Raw genomic sequence first — 22,548 nt, 5'->3', positions numbered from 1 at the left:
TCAGTGCTGTCTTGTCCAATACTGTCAAGTGAAGCCTGGTTTGATTAATAAATATACCTTCAAGTTGGTATTGAAAGAAACAAAATAACTATATGAAATATAATAAAAGCAGCAAGCTGATTGTTCATGTTTTGCATGTCATAAAACACAAAAAATACAATTACAACCATCCCTGGCTTCATCCGTTCCAGAAGAGCTGAGCCTTGTTTGTTGCTGGAACCTAACGAGGCTCACAGCTCATCTTAAAAGATAGTCGGCACCATACAGTAGTTAATATCGCTGCTATCCGGAACTGTAAAACATTAGAATTTTTAGTTTTGTTTAAACATTTTCAGCCTACCCTTCTCAGACTTCATGTTTTGGGAATGCGTACGTAAATCAAAGCCCTTGCACTTTAAGGACCTTCTATACTCACAGGGCAGCAATATGAGGTTTAAAGCTTTACAGACGCTGAAACAGAGCAATTACTGAGTAAACATATTTAAGCGTCAGGGTCACCAAATTTATTTTTGCTTTGGATTTCCTAGGCTGTGCTTCTGGAACAGTAAATATTAAAGTCTCGTAATATCAGTGCAGAGTTTTTATATCGTGTTCTGTCGCCGATCTCACGCTCATGGAATTTCATAACAAGTTGAAAGCAATTATATGGACAGTTGGTGACACAACCAGGGAACCATTGCGGTGGTGACAACACCAATGGAAGTGTAGGTGAAGTATTTGTAGGGCACTTCAATCTCCAGTCTTTGTCTGACCAACCGATCCTGCGTTGGAAGATTGTGCCATGCGCCAAGAATTTTGAGAGACAGTGTTTTTGCCACATGTCTTGTTACAAGGATGAGAAGTAAACCCAAAGCAAACCGTGTTAATTGAAGTAGTAACATATTAAGCGTGATGGGAGGGATGCTTAGTGGAAAACTGATTGAGGGATTGTAGGTCAGTCCGAAGCGATGCGTCAGCCAGATACCGACGCAGGTTCCTGCTCCGCCTGCCAGGATGGTTGTGGTGTCTGCCCGGGTAGTGCTGTAGTGATCCATCTTTGGGTAATTATAACTTAACAGGTAGCCAACAATAACTGCAAATACTGGACAGAGGGGATTGTTCAGAAGCAGCTCATCTATAAAATCCCACATAGGAAACGTCACGGCCAAAAACAACAGGGCGATCAAAGCTCCACAAATAACGTCCTGAAAAGAGAAGATGTTACAAGTAAGCGTACATATTCTGTTTTGCGCAACTTAGAGAAGTCATAGAATCTATAGTAGATCATGGTCTGTGTTATAAAGACCATTAATGTTTAAAAAAGTGTAAGATTTTGAACCACTTGTACATGAAATAACCACTATACTATTTAACTGTGCATTATTGGCTTTGAAATCCATTGTGTACTGACATACTACAAGGCTTGACATCCAGCGAGGTACATGCTCAGAACGCGAAGGCCGGTGCACTGTCTTTACCAATAAAGACGCACCGTTTAGTACAATGGTTTTAAGCAGGATGGATCTATTGTTGGACCATTGAATTTGTTAGAAAGTGATTTCTGTATGAACACTGGAATCTTTTGGTCTTCTAGAACATAAAGGCGTTAATGAAACACACATATATCTATTGTTCAATGGTCCATGCCTCTCCAACCCATTCTAAATGTGAAATCCACCCACTTGAAATCAGGGGAAGGCGATTCTGAAAGGAACAAACAGGTGGCATGCCCACACACATGCCAGCCTTCCTCAAACACAACTCGCGTCATCCTTGCTCTTTCACTGCTCACTGTGGGGAGCTCACCACAAAACCGGGGGAAAAAAGAAACACCTGGAGGTTTCAAAACTGTACTTCATTACTTAGAAAGAAAACATACTAATTACATGACCCGGTATGAGGTCATCCATCTTGGTGTACTGTAAAAACACTCTGCAAGCAGTACTCTGTTACAGCGAGCAAACTTAGCAAGACTGCATCTGGGAATTCTGCCTTATCTAGAATAGCAAGAAGCTACTCCTCTTACACTCAGGCTTGACTCAAAAAGGTCACTGACCCTACTGGAAATCTCGCCTTTCCTCCTTCTCTGCCCCTATACACTCATCATGACTCTTCAATCGCTTCTATATAGATATATATATATTCTGTGTTTCTATGTGACATACAAACAATCCTACTTCATTCCAGTGGAAGGTATGCGCTGGTAGAATAATTATCTATTTTCATACTGGTGATTATGGAGAGATATAATAAAAGCCCTCTCTGTTTGGATGGTTAGGCTGGGCTTGAAGTCTTGAAACTCCTCTCCACTTGGTAAGTTGTTCATCGACCTATTATTTATCTCCGAGAACGCTTGCAGGGCTACCCTAAGAGCTTCTTCAGCTCACCTTCAGAATATCCTAAAGACTTTAATGATCCAAAGTCTCCAGTGCCTTGGAGCCATCTATGCTGGTGTGTTTACATGTGAAGTTTAATCTGCTCCCAGCTGGAAGGGGCAGCACCCACTCCCCCTGCTGTTTAAGAACCCATGGTGCTATTGTTCTTCGCTGGATAATGGTTCCCATTCAAATGTCCAATGTGTGCTAATTAAGCCTTCTCCTTCACAGATATTATAGAGAAACAGGGAGCAAGTAACAGTGCCTTCAAAACATAAGGAATATCAGGATATGGAAGAGGTGGCTGTAGCTCTTTGGGGTTAAGCAGTCCATTCCCAGGAGCACGCAGAATAGCCATAGGGTCAAGAATGCAGAAGGACAGCTGTCACATATGCTCCTCCAGACAGCTCAGGCTCCTAGCAGGGATTGACCTATCACATATGTATCAATTTTAGGGTATTAGGGTAAGAAGCGCAGACAGTTTTTGTTTCTTGTATACATTGTGCAGCCAATACACTGTTTCTTGCAGCATGCTTACACCTGTTTGGTAGGCCTCGTATTACACATTTGTATTATTTGAGCCTGTGACTAGCTTAGCGCACCGACATTTTTTCTTTTCCCCGTTTGCACATATTTGAGGTTGTTGGCTCCTCATCAGTCTGGTTGCAGCTTGCTGTCCAGGGGTTAATAGGGAGGAGGTTTAATTGCACCTCCCCCAACACATTAATAAGGTTTTGGTAGCAGTATAAACTGCTTTGTGTGCCCACTACGTAGGAGGTGAGAGTAGGTTCTCACCCTATTGAGAGTGTGCCTTGACGTGGCGGGTGAGCTTAATTATGCTTTGGCCAATTCATATAACCAAAACCTCTCATTTATATTATGTTTATATATTCGTTGCCAACTTTATTGGGGTAAGAAGCGCAGACAGTTTTTGTTTCTTGTATACATATGTATCAATAGCAGAATCAGCTGTGTAAATTATTACTTTTCGTACCAAGACCCAAAATGTACATGCATTTTACAAGCCACGGCCTCTAGAGTGTAAACTTGCAAGCAAGGGCCTCTTTGCCTAATAAACTAGTTTGTCTTAGTCTGCCAATGTTATCATACTCTTTAATGTATAGACTGTAGGAAGTGCTGTGCTATATAAAGAAAAAAGAATAATATGACCATATTGGTGTCTATTTCGAACATGTCTATGTCAATCCACTTAGCATTACCCAAGCAGTATATATATATATATATATATATATATATTTTTATCAGATTTTTTTTTTTTATAATAAATGAAAAAACATTCTGGTGAAAAAGTGGTGGTATCACAATCATGGCTAATGGAATTGTCCTTTTTGTCTCCAAATGCGTTTATAAGCACCAGAGATGCCTCATACACAACTCCTATTATAGGTTATGTGAAAGGCTGTCCTGTCTGGGGCCTTAAAAAGTAAGTATTAAGATATCAATAAATATCGGGTATCTTACCAGAACTGTGTGCATTCCCGTGTACAGCCGGCTGAGGGACACCATGGTGGACAGACATAGCGCTGCTGCCAGCCCCAGTATGAACGGATACTGCAACAGAAGCCATCAACAGTTACAGGAGGATATTATAGTTAAATGTATGTTTATTTCAAGATCAATCATCAATGTCTGATGCGTTAGGCAGTAGAGGGCTTGTGCCGCACTGTAACTGATGATATTGGACAGCGGTGGTCCTACGAGCCAATTGTGGCTGCCATCAAAATATTCACAGACCCACCAACAGAGGTAACACTTCCTGGGAACATGGGCATTTTCATTAGTGTCAGACTAGTTTTCTAGTGCATTTAGTAAATATTTTTACCAATATGAAATAGTTATATTGGTAAAAATTTACTTTTGAACATTATTGAGTTTTCAAATATATAAACTCAAAGAAAACCAGGGTACAACATAGTAAGAAACAAGTTGCATTGCAAAATGACACTGTACCCCGGTAACGTCCCCCAAATGACCATCAAAAGAGAGAGAGAAAAAGAAAAGAATGGTAAAAATTAAAAAATAAAATAATTGCTGTAGCAAAATAACCTACTCCCAGAAAAGGTTCTTACTGTACAGACATGTTATATCACTTAAACAAATAGTGCTTCAATTATAGCTGGTTTTAGTAAACTCAAATTGAAATGTATTACATGAAGAACGGGGAAGTGTATATAAAACTATTATATATATTGGAAATGAAGAACCAGAAGAAAGTGGTCACCTTCACATCTTTTACAATAACTACATTCATTTCAGTGTTTAATCAAACCACCAAGAGCTGGTGTATTTTTGTAATTTCAGCGTAATTGTTTTGGGGATAATTAGTTTGAAAATAAAAGGATACCTTAACTTGATGGAGCAAAGATCTATGTCAAAAAGGGGAGGAATTATCATGCAAATATAGAGGACAGAAAGGTTAACATGGTTGCTATCGCTGTATAAAGGTAAAGGTTTACCTAAAAAATTACATCGGTTTACTTAGACTGAACTTTAACATGTGAGGTATGAGTAATGCTGTGGGATGTAGGTTCTTGAGTTTTGAGATAATGAGGCTCACGGAGTTTATTTTTCTAATAATGGACAGTCATTGTTTTTCGCTGTGAAAATTTAAGTGTAAAAGACTTCAGTCACCCCCGATTTGGCCATTTAAACACATACTCAATGCATTAGGAAGCACTCAGAGACAAGGGAGGTGACTATAGTCATCATACATACCTGGTATCTGTTCATAGATGCCAAAAGAAAGGTAAAAGAGATTGCAGTGGCAGCAATTGCATGGGTGGATGGCATGCCGTACTCAGCATCTACTCTGGTCTCCAGCTTCACCACTGGTGGACAAGTGGGGCGCGGCCACTTAAGAAGGTCCTTAGATGCTTGACCTATGTACATAACAATCTAAAAACACAACACAGGTCTTAGGGTGAAACAGGCGGACACAAACTGTTCGTACACTCCTAGATGTTATTAAAGAAAGTAATTGGGCCATATGCATAACTGGGAACTCTCTGGGGTTTGCCCGGAGACTGCGGGTAAAGCGCTGCTTCTCCGGGTCTTCAGGCACTGCTGAGAACCTCTGGGTCGTAGAAGAAGAGGAAGGACTTCGGGTAGGGGGAACTGGATGTTCACCAGTATGGCCATATGAGTGAAGGGCTATCCTGGGACAAAATTATAAAGAATGCCCTGTTAGCCCAATCTATAAGAAAAACAGTCTCTCTCTCTCTCTTTAATATACTGCCTAAATAGAAATATACCAAGATACAGACTAATGAAAGTGTGCGGAGGAAAGGATTTCATTGTAATAAACAAAAGAATCAGCTCAGTGTAGTGCGTAAGCAGGGAAAGTCATCCAAAATATCACGACTGTCAACAATGACGGCCTCCAGATCTGCAGACAAGGGAAGTTTATTGGAATGAAATGGAATAGCACCCAGTTTTTGTGAATGCTAACCCACATTACTCTATACAGCACTGTATTTTATAATCAAGATGAAAAATATGTTTTTGGATAAATTAAAAAAATAAATAACCTACCTTGAAGGTACTGTTCTCCAGTTCGATTTTTAAAGATAATGTCACTAACCTTAATGCATAGCAGAGCAGATTGTAAGCTCCTTGAGACAGCCCTATCATTTTTTCTTTTAATATTTAGTCTGGGCTCACAGGGAGAAGATCACGTCTCCCGTAAAGATATTATAGGAAGATGCTTTCGGCTGTGACATGGGCATCTTCAGTTGTGATCTCTATGGTAACAAGGCCAGAAAAGATTCAGGGCTGACAGAGTGACTAAAAATAATTCTGGTTGGAGATAAGAAAATGTAGGATTGTACTGGAGTTCATTATTTGTAAAACCTGAGGGCAGATCACTGGCAGACTCATAAAAATATAGATCAACAGAGATTAAAGGGCTTAATAATAATAATAATATTAATATAGAAATGAAACTACACAATCTTTTTTATACAATGCTTTGTACAATTCCTCTTATTACTTAAACAAATTCCCAGCCTGTTTCAATAGCTGGGTAGCAGAGGAATTATTAGACACTCATCCACATCCAGCAGGCAAGAGCTTCTGGGATAGGACTCGTCAGCATGAGGTTGAATACTGGCTTACTGCTTGATTGGGGTAAAGGTGATGGAAAACCCCTCCACTTAAAATTAAAGGGTAGCAGAGACATTACTAAATAGTAATCTGCAACCATCAGATAAGCCACAAGACCTGCTTTTCCCACAGAAATCCTGTAGCACTACCACCACTGCAAGGGTGCTCTGGGTAGGTGCATGTAAATAAGGCCAATAATGATCACCCTTTCTGCACCTCTGAGCTATGTTTTAAGGTTGTCTAATACAGCGGACGTTCGTTCCAAGGGGATGTCGTGGCAAAAGGTGATCATTGTTGGCCTTACAACTACCCATATCTACCCTTTTCTGTGAGAAAAGCAGCCTTGCCTGCTGGCCACCTTCTTCATTTTAAGTCGAGGGGTTTTTCCCCATCACCTTTACCCCACCACAACTTATGCTGTTTGTGCAACCTGCATCTATGTAATAGTAGTAGCAATGTCCAATGGCATGAATGAAGTGGTGGGGGGAGACGAAGCTTGTTTTAATCAGTATTGTTGGACTACTCAAAGGCCATGGGTTTTCAGGATAAACCTTAAAATTAATTAAGAGCAGCCAGGCTAAGAACATCAGATGAGTATTCTTTTTGAAGAGACCACAACATTTTCAGGTTAATGTTCCTTACACAGAAAAACAGCACAACCTTCCAAAAGTTGCTACTGGAGGTCAACACGACCATGACCCTTGTATGCAGAAGAATCATCAACCCTGTGATCAGTCAGCCAATGTATTATCTTGCTTTCTTAAGAGACAAGTCTTTGCCCAGCCTGGCTCCTACTCATTACACACTGGCCGACTACAGACAGCTACATCATTCTCATTCCCCAGGGAGGGAAACCGGTTAAATTGTACAGAGTGATCTATTTACAACTCATTCGTACTACAGCTATGACCTCATTCGCTGTTGTCAGCAGCCAGGACTATTGAACCTGGGTTCAAAATGTTAAATGTTATCATTCTACATTCCAGAGAGTATTGTATTTCTCTGCAACTGGAGGTGTGAAGAATTTGTCTTCAATCTACTAGAAATAAGGATTAGAGATTTAATATTAGTAATCCTCATACAATACTGAATAGATATTGACATTATACTAAACAAGGTCTACAAAAAAGCTGCTCCTGTTAGAGTTGTATTTTGGGAAGAAGGAGTGGATAAATGCCACATTACAAACTTGTTGCGGTTATTTATCAAATAATTACTAATCAATGTGTTCTTCACCACTTTAAAGCTCTTTTTAGCGTTACATTTTAAGCGTCTGAGCAGGGCCTCCTTTACCTAATGTCTTGGTAAATAAATTAGGCGCTGGGTAAATTGTTGGCATTATATAGATGAAAGATGATAATTCCAAATAAGGAAATACCTATTTTTAAGGTTTTAACAGTTAAACCATGTAGTATACATCAGGGGGCTAAATGCGTATGTAGGAGTGCAACTTAACATATTAACTACTTAATCACATAGTATAGACTATAAAAGAAATCCCAACACAAGGGCCACTGATGTGATGTGCCGTTTCACCATGTTTTATCTGGTTAATGGGATGCATTTTTAATGGGAATGCTTCCCAAAATATTTCATTTGCAACAAATCTTGATACATGGGTCGTGTATCCAGTTAGGATAAATAGAACATCTTATAGATGATTTGTTTTACTTTGAGCATTGAATGCAGTTCTTTTCATTTTTTTTCCCATAAGCTTCCCTTATCTGCATGACCCGCCATTGTTGTCAGTCATGTGATATTTTGGATGACTTTCCCTTTTTACACAGAGCTATTTATGACAAGAAGCTCTGTTGTCAAACGAAATCCTTTTCTTCATAGACTTTTATTGGAGTGTCAGTGTCTGGGTGATTAACACTGAGCCATTCTATTGTTTTACCACCTGCAGTATGATAAATAGTCAGAGCTAAGTAACACTGTTTTAAAAAACAAAAATTATTTAAATGATTTCAATAATAGTATGAATGAATGATTTCAATATTATGTACCATACACAATGCCATATAACCTTTAGCAATGTTTTAATGCATATCACCCATAAATATCAAATTACAATACATCATTTTAGAAAATGCACATAGTTAGGCATATTTGCCAGTTATTCTGACAAAGGATAAATGATCTTGGCTAAGTGTTACCTCAAAATACCCCACATATCCACACCTTGTCTTGAGCTTTGATCTTCCATGTATAATTAATTATAAATGTCCTCGATTTTTACTTTAAAAACATACTTCTCATCTTATAGAATGTATAAATTCAGTTTGTGGGCAAACTTGTAGAAAGTAAAATAAGTAAATGGTTTGAAAAATGTTTTCACAACACAAGACTTTTTTAATGTTGTATCCCAGACAAGAATGTGGTGAATTTCTGGCATGGTGAATAAAGCCGTCAATACTCACTGCCCAGACGATGATCAGCCGGCGGGCAATGAAAGAATCGATATTCCAGAGTGTGTACGGTAAGAAAGTAATATAAAACACCTCCTGGCCCAAAGCTGCAGCGAATCGGAAGAGGTAATACAGTAAATAGTTCTGTACCAAATATTTCCTGACATGTTCCTGAAAAACAAAAAGGCAAAACTAGAAATAAGTAGCATTAAACTCTGAAACAGTTGTAGAAACATATTTCCCTTCAGTGGAGTGTGAAAAACTATGGGGAATAATATAGCTTCATGGTGAAGCCTGAAGCCCAACACCTGACTCCAAACTGCCACATCTTGCACCACCACTCACCCTTGTGACCAAGGAATTAGAGAAACAATGCAGTAGTGCATGACCTATTCTTGATGGCCCAAGGTGCCATGAGTAGGAGGAAGCCTAAGTGAAAAGATTTACTATGGCCACATCTGGAACATTTGTACTAAATAAAAGAATAATGAGTAAACTAAGGAGACAATATGTCAGATCATCTTCTCAATGGCCCTTTAGACCAAGGGGGCCTTTAGCCACTGCATAACCTGCCGATTTGGTAGCAGGCAGGACACACACCAGAACACAAACTCTTGTTAGTCTAAATGTGTTTTTTTTAAACCATGTGTGAAATATATATTCTATAATAAAAAAAAACCAGAGGATCGTTTTTTAATTAAACCCACCACTGATTATATGGGTTTATTTATTTCATTTACTGAAGTGTGTGATGCGCGATTAAGGAAAGAATACCAGTAACAATATGGAACATTGAGCACATGTTGGTTTCTATTAACTATAGCCTTAAATCTAAAAGGTAACACACTCAGCTTATACTTTCATGTGATCATTCTATGGATAATCTATTAAAAGCGTGTATTCAGGTAAAACTGGCGATACCTACTTTCTTTTTAAAAATAAGGTGTGTGATTTTATTACAGAATTTTACATGTGCAAAGAGGGCCAAAAATAGTTCCAGACAGTGCCAGAGGGCTGAAAAATGCTTATGTATGGATCTCAATATGTTCATTTGTGTGAAATGTGAAATGCCACATTTATTGGGATTACTGGTTTATTAGTAAAAACCTTATGTCTGTACTGAGCCAGTGTCCCAGCTCTGGTGTTGTTCAACACCAAGCGCTTATTGGTGGAAGGTAATGTCCACCAACAGGTGTGAAGCTGCTTAGGAACATAGATATCCAAAGTAATGCGGTTACGTGATAATGTGTTTGAGTCTGATAAATTAGCATACAAGTCTAGATCTCTTAATATCCTGTGTGTTATAAAGCAATATTTAGATGACGTTAGTACCTTGTATTATGCCAACACAACATGAATTTTGGGGACCTCAGAGGCCCTGTCTTCAGATGAGACCACTGAGGTCAAGAAAGCTAACGTAACTTTACCACTTTTTCTATGTTGGGCCAATAAAAAGTTATCGAATTTGACTAAAGACTATTTTCTCTTGGGCTAATACGGCTATATCACAGTTCTCACAGTTAATTAATGCTTGGAACATGACACAAACGAATGCTGTATGACTGTTGTAGCTTCGATTCTCCGGGCTAGGCTTAACTCCCCATTAAAAACGCCCCAATAATGACACCACACCATAAATATGGATGAGAAAAGGCCACAGCCAATTTTATTTATTAGAGTCATTGTCACGCCAAACCCTGAAACAATAAACATAGGTGCGTTAACAAGGACAATGACTCAAAACACCAACATGTAAATATATACAATAAAACACCCAAGCTTGCCAAGCAATCCAGGTACCATAACCAAATGCCACTTAAGGAAGGGACATACCGAGATGCCCCCACCCTGACCTGAGGTTCCAGCACTGACAGCCAAGAACCTCCCACCAGATGTTACCAACCATTCACTTACCACCACATTAACCCCCTGGATACCTGGCAAGCTGCCGCCCCATAGACTGTGACAAACGACACAAACCTTCAAACAAAAGAAAAAGGGAGGGAGGGTGGGACACGCAACCAGGTAAGCTAACCACAAAAAATGGTTCCTGAGCCCGGGAAAGCAGCCACTTATATAATCTTCCCCCAACTCCACCCCCGAAATTCCCGCCAAAAAGCCTACCCCTCCTCTGCACAACAGTCAAGGCCCACTATAGCCCATGCTAACCCCCCCCCTGTGGGCATCATTCTTGTATCCACATTCTGCTCCAGTAGAACACAACAGAAACTTGGAGACTACGTAAAAGTTACTTTTACGATCCCATAAAAACATAACTTGATTCATTTACCTAAATCCATTAAGTTACCCAAGCCTGCTAGATATTCAGGAGAGCCTGGGAATTAGGAAAGCTAAACCGTAGCCTTCTAATTGAAACACTGTGCAAGGGAATGGCAGGCTGTTGGACTTAATTCATTTTTTGACATCAACGTTCCTTGAAGAAAGTTTAAGAATATTGATAACTGGGATTTTGTTGGCAAGAATACATCAACGAGTCAGAAATAAATTAGAAATAAGGACATAGCAGATCAGGCAGATTACAAAAGGTCATTTGGTTCTAATCTGCAGTCATAAATATATTTCTATGTCAATAGTGAATTGATGTTTTCCAGGAAAATTATGCACGGCTATAAGAGCAGATGGTTTTGTAAATGAAATGCTTTCATTTGAAGAAGTACAAAAGCTGTTCACAATTTCATAGGCAGCCACGGCTGTGTACTCTGTCTATAACAGGCAGGGGACATGTGACGTGTATATATAATGCTTTAAAGCAGCCCAAATTAACCGAGGAAGAACACTGTCAGCTGCTGACATGTTAAATCCTTCCTTTCCGATAGTGCGACACATATGATTTCCTCAGTAAATTGTCAGGAAGTCGCCGTTTCGGCTTTTAACATTAAAGAGGAGAGGGCAATGTGCATGAAGAAGCAGAACGGGTTGTGTAAAGATGGACCAAAAGTATACAAAGGTTCCTAAAACAAAGTACAAAGATCAGCGCTGTAAATTCACAATAATTGTTAAGCCTTGATTCTGCCAAAGGCATCAGGAAAGTGGGGCACAATATTATTTTAAAATGTAAATATGGGCTCTATTAAAAATGGAAAATGTAATACAACATCCATCTCCCATACTTAGATGTCGTTGACTTACAACTCCAATGATCCCAAGTCTTCACTGGATAGCCGCTCATGGAATTATGGGGACAACGAGTTATAGTTTAGTATTTTACATCAAGAATATATCCGTAGTATGGGACAATGCTTGTGTGTCATATATATATATATATATATATATATATATATATATATATATATATATATATATATATATATATATATATATATATATATATATATATATATATATACACACACATACCATATATACACATACACACACACACACACATATACACAGACACAAATCACTATCCTAACACTGCTATGATGATTAAAATTAGAATTAAAAACTAATTGCTGAAATTATTTGTAATTATTTTTGAAAGCCAACAGGAAGTACAATATATCATCATGGCTATAGATTAATGATTTTACTTCTAGTGCTGTAAAAATATATTTTATAATATGTAGAAACAATACATAGTCATACAAATTCCATCAGTACTGTGCCTTTTGATTTAACAAAGACAGGGGTGAGTCAGGTTGTCAATGTCTTTGGGGGTGCCCTTATAATTAAAATTATAACCCACCATTTCAATGCTAATAGATCACGGCCAAGAAGCAAAAAAAATAAAAAAAATTAAAATGACAGACTTGCAAAAAGCAGGTGAAAAAGATCTAGTTCTATTTATCAATGTACCTTAAACTAAAGAATTGCAAAGTATTGACGACACTTTCAGCATGTGTCTTCTGATGGAAAGCAAGAGGTTGCTGTGATCGGCTATCTTGGGGCACAGTTAAAACCTCTGCTTAATAACTATGTGGGTAGAAATTGGAAACTCTATAATTTTGGGATTTTCAGTCTGGGACTTCAGACAGTGATCATAAATATCATTTTGTACTTAACAAGGAACCCTAACATTGCTGATTTATGACCAACTGACAACATCCCTATGGCTGATATTTAACATAAACCCACCATCCTGGCCAAAGGCACCTCCCCCGGGTTAGCCCCCCCATTTTAAATTTTTTTTACAAAAGATCATGGCATTTGTTAGATCTTTGTTAGATCAGGTTTGATCAACTGTTTTTTTCGTTAGATCTACTCTAAAATAGGCAATATTAACAATCTTTTTCAGGGGGGGCTAACCCGTAGCCAGCCCCCCCTCAACAAAAATTTCAACAAAATGTTACTGATTATGATACCTCTACGTTAGATCAGGTTTGATCAGTCAAAATTTTTGTTAGATCTAGTCTAATTACTGAGATATTGCATATTTAATGAGGGGGGGCTGGCCCCCCCCAACTGAAATTTGGATTTTTTTTAATGGATCTTGGTAGATATTCGTTAGATCAGGTTAGATCAACTGTTTTTTTCGTTAGATCAACCACGCAGGAGGCGGTATTCACAATCCTATTTTGTGTGCGGGGGATGGGTACACATACGGTCTGGCCCCCCCTCAACTGAAATTTTGATTTTTTTTAATGGATCTTGGTAGATATTCGTTAGATCAGGTTAGATCAACAGTTTTTTTCGTTAGATCTACCACGCAGGAGGCGGTATTCACAATCCTATTTTGTGTGCGGGGGATGGGTACACATACGGTCTGGCCCCCCCTCAACTGAAATTTTGATTTTTTTTATGGATCTTGGTAGATATTCGTTAGATCAGGTTAGATCAACAGTTTTTTTTGTTAGATCTACCACGCAGGAGGCGGTATTCAAAATCCTATTTTGTGTGCGGGTAATGGGTATACATAGGGGCTGGCCCCCCCTCAACTGAAATTTGGATTTTTTTTAATGGATCTTGGTAGATATTCGTTAGATCAGGTTAGATCAACAGTTTTTTTCGTTAGATCAACCACGCAGGAGGCGGTATTCACAATCCTATTTTGTGTGCGGGGGATGGGTACACATACGGTCTGGCCCCCCCTCAACTGAAATTTGGATTTTTTTTTTATGGATCTTGGTAGATATTCGTTAGATCAGGTTCATTTGAAAGCTCATGGGCAGGATTCTCAACTCGTGTTGTGTCTGTATGTTTCATTATATCGTTTTATGTATTTAATTATTCTATATTAAAAAATATATACTTGTGTGGACTATATTAGCTTGTGACTCTCTGATGGAAAACGTTTTGATGAATTGTATTTTAATTAAAGGCAGGCAATTACAGTAAATGTACTTTTCTCCAGGCAAAGAATGGGTTAACAACATAGGAGCAGTGATCCCATGCCAGGAGAGACTAAACTACAGAGCATGTTGAAGTCAGTCTGATAATTACAATGTTATCTTATACTTAAGATGACAGATGTGATTTAATGGAACAGAATGAATGTAGCTTGCAATGGGACAGCCAAGATTGATTCATTTGCAGACAGACGATTATGTCTCTGACATTCATATTTTCAATATCCCAACTACAACACTGTCACTCAACAATAACGCACAATCTGAAATAAGTCATCTTCAGCAGAAGAGAATTTTAATTTCTCAAGCGCTTGAGACCATTCTGTAGTTTCTGACAGTCATTCTGTTATAAATCCTTATTTAAGGGCATTAATGCACCAAGATCACCAGATGACCACGTTTTCAGGGTACTGTCCTTCATGGAGTCTTCCGAACCAGGTTACCAAAATTGTCCACTAAATGCTACATTGAGTACAGTCATGAAACACTAACTGTCCTGATTAGCAATGTGGCCTGAATAATACATGATATATATATATATATACCGTATTGGCTCGGATATAGGCCGCCCCCGTATATAGGCCGCACCCTAAAAGTTTGGTGCTTTTTTAAAGAAAAAGTTTTTTTTCTTTAAAAAAGCACCAAAAAAAACATGCTGCCACTCTGTCCCCCCCCCCGAGATATGCTGCCACTGTCCTCCCTCCCCGAGATACGCTGCCGCTGTCCTCCCTCCCCGAGATACGCTGCCGCTGTCCTCCCTCCCCGCGATACGCTGCCGCTGTCCTCCCTCCCCGCGATACGCTGCCGCTGTCCTCCCTTCCCGCGATACGCTGCCGCTGTCCTCCCTTCCCGCGATACGCTGCCGTTGTCCTCCCTCCCCGCGATACGCTGCCGCTGTCCTCCTCTGCCCCCCCCTCCTCGACTTACCGGAGCAGACTCCCGGGTGTCTTGCGGGGCCGGCGAGGGACATCTACGCAATACGCGCATGCAACTTCTGGTACCGGAAGTTGCATGCGCGTATTGCGTAAATGTCTCCCGCCGGCCCCGCAAGACAGCCGGGAGTCTGCTCCGGTAAGTCGGGGGTGGGCAGAGGTAAAACGCTTAGATAACCTCCCGTGCCGGCACCCCCCCCCCGTGGGAAGTGCTGGCAGGGGAGGCTGTCTGAGTATCAGACAGTAGGTTGCAGGTCCCCTGCACCGCTGCGGGGGATCTGTATCTTAACCCCCGCTGCCTGCCCGGCGCCCGGAGCCCGAATATAGGCCGCACCCCCACTTTAAAAACTTAAAGTGGGGGAAAAAAGTGCGGCCTATATTCGAGCCAATACGGTATATATATATATATATATATATATATATATATATATATATATATATATATATATATATATATACACACACATATACACACATGATATATACTCAGCAACCTTTTGTCTCCACAGACTAATACAGAATGTTCAAAATGTTCAAAAATATCCTTAATTCACATAGATAATTTTAAAAAAGTAATTTTCATTTTAAAATTTTAGTAATTTTACAATATTAAACTTATTTACTCAAATGCTGTATTTCCAGAAAAATAACTAACAGTGAAAATATCAAGTACCAAAAGCAGTGTTATTAGATTAACAAGAATTTATCTGTTAGAATGTCTAATTTTATTACACTTGTGTCAGCCTCAAAATAATTTAACAATTTCCAGTAACTAGGGTGAGCATCCCAAATCCCTTGATTCTTTGATGCAATGGTAGTAATATGAGACTGTAATTGTAGTGCAGAAGTACGCCTCCTAGTGTTGTGACATGTAAATGCACCATAATAGGAAGCTGTTTATGCTGGGTGAGTAGGGTGTGTGACTGCAAACATGTATGGTGGGCAACATAGGGGTAAAAAAAAAAAAAAAAAAAAAAAAGTATCCAATATCCATTTATTTATTTGCTAGCACAACTTAAGGATCATATTCTTTTCTAACAATGGGCACTGATGCACGAAAACAAACCATTAATTGAGCTCTCTAGCATGATAAGCAAATAAACCAGAGTAGATCTATTTTTCCTAATCACATAAAAATAATGAGCTCTTCAGCAACTTTTTTGTTGATCTATTAACTAAAGAGAGAGTTGACAGGGCTTTGCAAGAGAGTTGTCATCTCATCTCGTTGACTTCGAGATGCTCCTTTTCTGGTGGCCCTGTAACATGTATGGTTGAATCTGATATTTTTTCATTCACCGTACAAATTTAATTATGCATTACGAGGGGCCAGCTCGGCACGTCTTGCTTAATGTTCACATATTTAAACAGGTTCCCAGATCACAATATTTGTACTAATTCTAGTATTTTTTTTAGATACTCTCCCATTATAGATGTCTCCCATTTTCCTTTTTTTTTTCTTCACCCAGCACTTCAAAGACACACAGACTTTTTAATAACAGAGACACGTTACAATGACTCAGACATTCTTTCTTGTGATGGGTGGATTTTTATTTCATGAGACTGTAGACACTGTGTCTTTGAATCCTACAATTCCCCAGGCCACCATTGGGGCAAAAGCCATGAACTTCAGCAGCACCGATGTGCAATGTACTGTAATTCCAATTTAGTTCCATAGATTTCTGTACAGAGGATCTATGCATATCAGTACTACAGATAAAAAAACAGAAAATGCCCCCTCCTGCATGTCAAGACATTTTGGATAATGCTGTTTTCAAATTTGTGAAAACAGTTTGGGGAAGACCCTTTTCTATTCCAGCATGACTGTGCCCCAGTGCGCAAAGCAGGGGCCATAAAGACATGGCTGGACGAGTTTGGTATGGAATGACTTGACTGACCCGCACAGAGCCCTGACCTCAACCCCATTAAACACCTTAGGGATGAACTGGAATAGAGATTATGAGCCAGGCCTTCTCATCCAACATCAGTGCCTGACCTCGCAAATGCTCTACTGGATGAATGGGCAAAAACTCCCACAGAAACTCTCCAAAATCTTGTGGAAAGCCTTCCCAGAAGAGTGGAAGCTGTTATAGCTGCAAAGGGGGCCATCTACATATTATTGTCTATGTATTTAGAATGCAATGTCATAAAAGTCACTGTTGGTGTATTGGTCAGGTGTCCAAATACTTTTGTCCATACTGTATAATATAAATATAATTTTATATATATATAAAATTTACACACACACACACACATTTAGTTTGGCATAAGATACATTTTTACACAAGTTTTTGACACCGCTCAGCTCATTTTTTAGAGGAAGGACATATGAATGGCTTTATGAGACACACCCAGCCAACCTGCGGAAGTAGATGTGTGGTCAAACCAGAAAGGTTTGTTGTTGAAGTTACCACATTCCATGGCAGCTAGGGGTGAAACAAATGCTTTTGTATGAAACACGTACAATACCGGTGTCGTAACTGTATTACTAGTTACTGTAAGTTTAACCTTTCAATGACTAATATTTTGCATATTCAGAGAAAACCTGGAAAGTCCTTTCAGTTTTTGATTATACTTCTGTTGTATATATATTTGGTGCATTAGCCATTTTGTCTGCATAATATTTACAATGATGACTTAAGTCAAAGTCGTTAGGTCAAAGTGTACCTTTCTTATTTCTAAAGGCTATTCACAATGTCTCGCAGTGCCACGGGTGTCTCTCACTCCACTACTAATCATTAGGACAGGAGGAGAGGTGATCATTGGTACTGTCAGTTTTGGAGGCTTTAACTACATATTGGATATTAAGTATGCATGTATGATAAAGGGAAAGCAAGGGGCCAATTGTCCCTGGGGCTGATATAATTTGAAAACATCAGGGCACTACATTAAGCTTTTTGGGTGTTTTAATGCAGTATCACATGTTGCCTGTAGGCTGTTTGCAGTAAATTCACATTTAGGCAGCATTTAATCTAGACTGGATCATTTTCAGTTTTCCACACCTTTCATTTTGGCCATTGAGTGTTAGGAAAAGATACTTTGTGCTACTTTATTAAAGGACCACTTGTCTACACTTGCTGAATGTTGTCTCCTCTTTGTGTGAAGCTGTTGCAAAAGGGTAACACCAACCATGACCGTTCAGTACAAAGGGTTAGTTTTACATATGTGCCCTAAGGCTGGAGTAACTGAGGCACCCAACAGGGTCATGTAACGTGATTTATATCATCCATGGTAGTAGGGAAGCAGCAGTCTGACAGCTCTTATGTACAGTCTGAGCTGCAGTGAAGACAGGGCTCACAGGGTAAGAAGGAGGAGGAACTGTTTAAGCTGCATGGATAACAAGAGTGTGTGTTTTTGTATACATGTGTAAGTGTACGGTATTACAGTATGTATGTATGCTGTTTGGGATTAAAGTTGCTTAAAATATGAGATAGTGTTATGCTCACAAACACCTTGGGTATGCTCAGAAATAAAAATAAATAAAGACATCCTAAAGAAAAGATTGGGGCTAACTTCAAAAGTTCCATTTCAGTGCCAATAGGTCTTGGAGGTTCCGTAAGATCTGAGGCCCCCTGTACCACAGGGACCCGTCTTACCTCTCAGGGAGCGCGTGAACCACTGAAGCGACCATATGAGAAAATCCAATGAAACAACTTAACATTTAATGTCAAATATGTCTGAACATTTCATGCAGATAAATAAACTTATTGAACACACCACTTCTATGTATGTTTCTTTTGTCTCGATAGAAGCAAATCAATATCAGTGAAAGGTACCAAGGTCTTCTGCTATGCTTTCTTCATTAATGCTTGACAAGAGTTCTCCAGAAATGTAACCTTTCTGGCTCATTACACGTACTATCACTTAGAATTATTAGACAATTCATCTCATTCCTGAATCCACCATGCTTTTGTGAGCTCTAAACTCTAATCCCGGACTCGGATTGTTCTAATTTTGCAGCTCTCCACGACCAGCCTTCAACTGAACACTTTAATTGGTATGGTCATGATGATGATGACTAGAAGCTGTTTACAATTGGAATTGGAAGTGCCTACTGAGGACAGTATCAAATCTAGCTGTTGTACCTTTCTATTTTCTATTGTACCCATTTTTTAATTCTGAGGCAGTTAAAATTAAAGTTCAACACCACAGATTAGCCTACTCTGATAGTCAAGTTTTATCCATTCCGATGTTCTCATTGAAGATTAAACACAATGCAAAATTCCCGGTATATACAGAAATAATAATAACATGGCATTCACAAATACGACTGGATGTCTCTGTTGGTTGTATTGAGTCTCATCATAGATACATAGGATTTTACAGGAGGTAACAGCCATTTAGCCCACTCCATGTATATGACAGCACTTGGAACATTCACATTAGATTTGTAGATTCCTAAAAGACAAAAAGTAATGTACCGACGGAGAATGTATCCTAAATCAATCATTTATGTAGACTTCGTTATAGCTGATCATACACTTCCAAATCTGAGATGCTATAACACGCTTCAGGGCCTTTTTGAAAAGAATCTATTTACCTGTTGAAACCAGTTGAGATAGTTGTTAATTACATATTTGCGTTTTGATAAAGTATGACTTATTAAAAAGAGCACCGGGTGACATAAAGCGAACAGCTCCCTGAGATCAAAAGGAAAAACAATTAACATATTTAGCACTATATTTCCAAAACAAGATCACATACCAAACTGGGTCTTAGCGATTGTGATCAATGATAAGCTTCCATGAAGAAACAAACGGTGGAGCTAAGTGGAATATATGAGTTGCTGCAACAAAGCATGTGTGACACTGATGGCATATCAGATGGGCCAGGGGATTTTCCAAACAGGTCATTTCAGCGCGGTTATAGCCACAGTGCTCAAGGGAAGAGCATGACAACGCTTCCTGATACTACAGCTCAGCGGAAAAGGGACCAAAAAAAGCTATCATCAGCAGGTAACAAAGAAAACGAGTCGGGTAGCGATGTCAGAAAACACCCAACGAGCCTTTCACAATTCTGCATGACGCCTTCGTCAGGCGTTACTTAAAACTATCCTCACTGATTTAGCTATGTATTATACAGGGCCAACTCCATAACATATTATACAGGGGGAATCTTACTGGAGAATCTCTCTGGGACTTGCTCTCTCTTTAGTAAAGTACCCTTTGCTTCCTTACTGGGTACTTTTTGTACTGACATTAAGAGAAGGTGGATAAAGTATCTTCTCGGTATCAGCAAGCAAGAGATGCAAATGACATCGTAAAGTGATATCACCAGTAAAAGAAAGTTAACCTTTAACTAGAGTATGCTGGTGACTTGTGGGTCACTGCAGGGGATTTGGCTCTAGGCTTGTGATTCAGGTTAATAGTTAAAGCTTCTTTAAAAAGAAAGTGTCCTAGATTCTTATATATAGGTTTATAGAAACACAGAATTGGCGTTTAGTTTTAGAAGCTACCTGGGCAGAAGGTAACATTTTCACTTCCTATTGTAATTTCAGGGTTTAGCAATGATCTCGGATGTATTGATTATAGTTCATTGCTTCTTGGCAGTAGCTGCAAAACAGGGGAGTTTAGGAACAGCCTTAAGTTTTCATAATATATAATTAATACTATTTACAGGAAAGTATTGTCTTACAAGTATTGTGGTTTTATGTCAGGTTAACAAATATTGAATGCTTTTTTTTTTTTTATATCCGTCTTCAACCAGATCAAAGCTTGGGCGACGTGCCTCTACCATCCAAGCAGCTTATGGCACTATAGATACGGTGGACTTTAAACCCTACTAAGCTCAGCCAGTGGTTGGATAAATATGAATCAATGGGAATGTTAGTCCGCATCAACTGGCCAGTCGCAGGCAACCAGTGAGAAGCAGAACCTGGTCAGAATGTAACTGAGGTCCCTAAGGGTCTGAGAACAGTTAAAGATAGCATGACCGCATCGGGCAGTTTCTGAGGGCATATGTCCATATCACCCATCAGCCTGATTCACACATTCTTTTCTTAACTGTAAGTGCAAGCACTTCAAACAATCTATGCATGTACACCACTGCTACTCAGCTTGTTCCTAGGCCTGACTGTACTTCATACATCAACCAGATCCCGTAGAACCGAGGGTGCCAGGTTATGAAGCATCAGAAGATGCCATATGATCAGTGCTAAAATCAAGTGATTGTGTATTTGCACAGCCTGGAAGCTCTGCGGCATATGTTTCTATGCAAACATATAAAATATAGAGGACAGTGGCAGAAACTTAATGCAAACTACTTTTTTCCAACAGCCAACTGAACCACCACCAAGGGCCACCACGAAAAGTCACCAGAATCAATCACCGTTCACAGCTGTAGATAGTTGGTACTATACAATATCATGACATTAGCAAAGGCATTCAAAGAACTTCCCCGAACGTGTCACTATGTGTTTCCACAATATTGTAAACCGATACTTCAATTTATTTACCTCCACACCCATTCAATGTTACACTACCCAGCTCAAAGCACCAGGAAGCGACTCTCTCTGAATGATTGTACAGATCTGCACTTTCTGCTGGTGCAGCCAGGAATGTTTGTAGCTCTTATTTTTATGAAGTCATGGTCATTCATAAAATTAATTGCATTTAGCAGTATTCCAACTTTTTTTTTTTTAAAGAGAGTTTTATCTGCTTTATGCAATGCAGGTCCAATCAAGCTTAGGCGAATCCTTCTAATGAAATATCAAAGCCGTTTAGTTGTTTAGGAAAACATTGCTTCTCATAAGTGCATTGCAAAGGTCCTATATTTTAGACATATAATTGACTTTTACCATATATAAACAATTTCATGGTATTTCAATAAGTACAGCGTGTCACTAGAGTAATTAGAATAGCTTCCGTAATGATGGTGTTGGAATTACCTTGGTGTGGGATCCATTAGCGCATGACCCATTGCTGTAACCATTGATTCCATTTTCCTGAGGAACTCCCTTGCCCCCCGCGGTTCTGCCCTCACCTCCATGGAATGTCCAGGATGGACTATGCCCTCCAGGTATCCCATTAGTCTCTTTCTCTGACTGAAGGGTTAGCCCACAGGACCTCTGAAATTGGGCCACCAGCTGTGGGTCCTGCAGAGCTTTCAGCCACTGGATCATCATCTCAGTGAAAGAATTGGGACAGGAAGGTAAAAAGGGAAGAAACCCCAGCCTTTCCCTGCCCTTCGATCAGCAAAGATACTGCAGGGAGAGGGCAGACTGTGGGAAACAGGTGTACAAGGCGGTCCTAGTGCCGACACACACCTTGCACCTGAATGTGCATGTCAGGGAAGTAACGCTTTCACTGCCAATTCAACTCACAGCAGGGCTTGACAGAATAGAGTAGAGAACAAAATGTAACACTGTTGTATAACAAGAACAAGTCCAACCTGTTCTAGTGTCTTACATTAATTTAAGTTGATTATT

The 22,548-nt window shown here is 39.4% G+C and overlaps 1 protein-coding gene across 2 annotated transcripts; it reads right to left on the bottom strand.

Annotated features, from left to right (window-relative positions):
- Positions 1-339: 339 nt before the first annotated feature.
- On the bottom strand, positions 340-22,295 carry SGPP2 (sphingosine-1-phosphate phosphatase 2). Of its 2 annotated transcripts, none has more exons than XM_053459501.1 (5): positions 22,009-22,295; positions 8,897-9,055; positions 5,091-5,270; positions 3,837-3,926; positions 340-1,184 (listed from the first exon to the last, which is right to left on the bottom strand). In XM_053459501.1, the coding sequence occupies exons 1-5, from the start codon at positions 22,243-22,245 to the stop codon at positions 642-644; spliced, it is 1,209 nt and encodes a 402-aa protein (XP_053315476.1). In that variant the 5' UTR covers positions 22,246-22,295; the 3' UTR covers positions 340-641. The 2 variants fall into 2 exon arrangements, with proteins under 2 accessions (XP_053315476.1, XP_053315477.1); XM_053459502.1 differs by having other exon boundaries at positions 341-1,184; positions 22,104-22,248.
- Between the last annotated feature and the right edge of the window lie 253 nt (positions 22,296-22,548).

The sequence above is a fragment of the Spea bombifrons genome, chromosome 3, assembly GCF_027358695.1.
Source record: "Spea bombifrons isolate aSpeBom1 chromosome 3, aSpeBom1.2.pri, whole genome shotgun sequence".
Taxonomy (NCBI): Eukaryota; Metazoa; Chordata; class Amphibia; order Anura; family Pelobatidae; genus Spea; species Spea bombifrons.
Note: the sequence above shows the minus strand (reverse complement) of the source record. Positions and strands in the feature narration are given on the sequence as shown.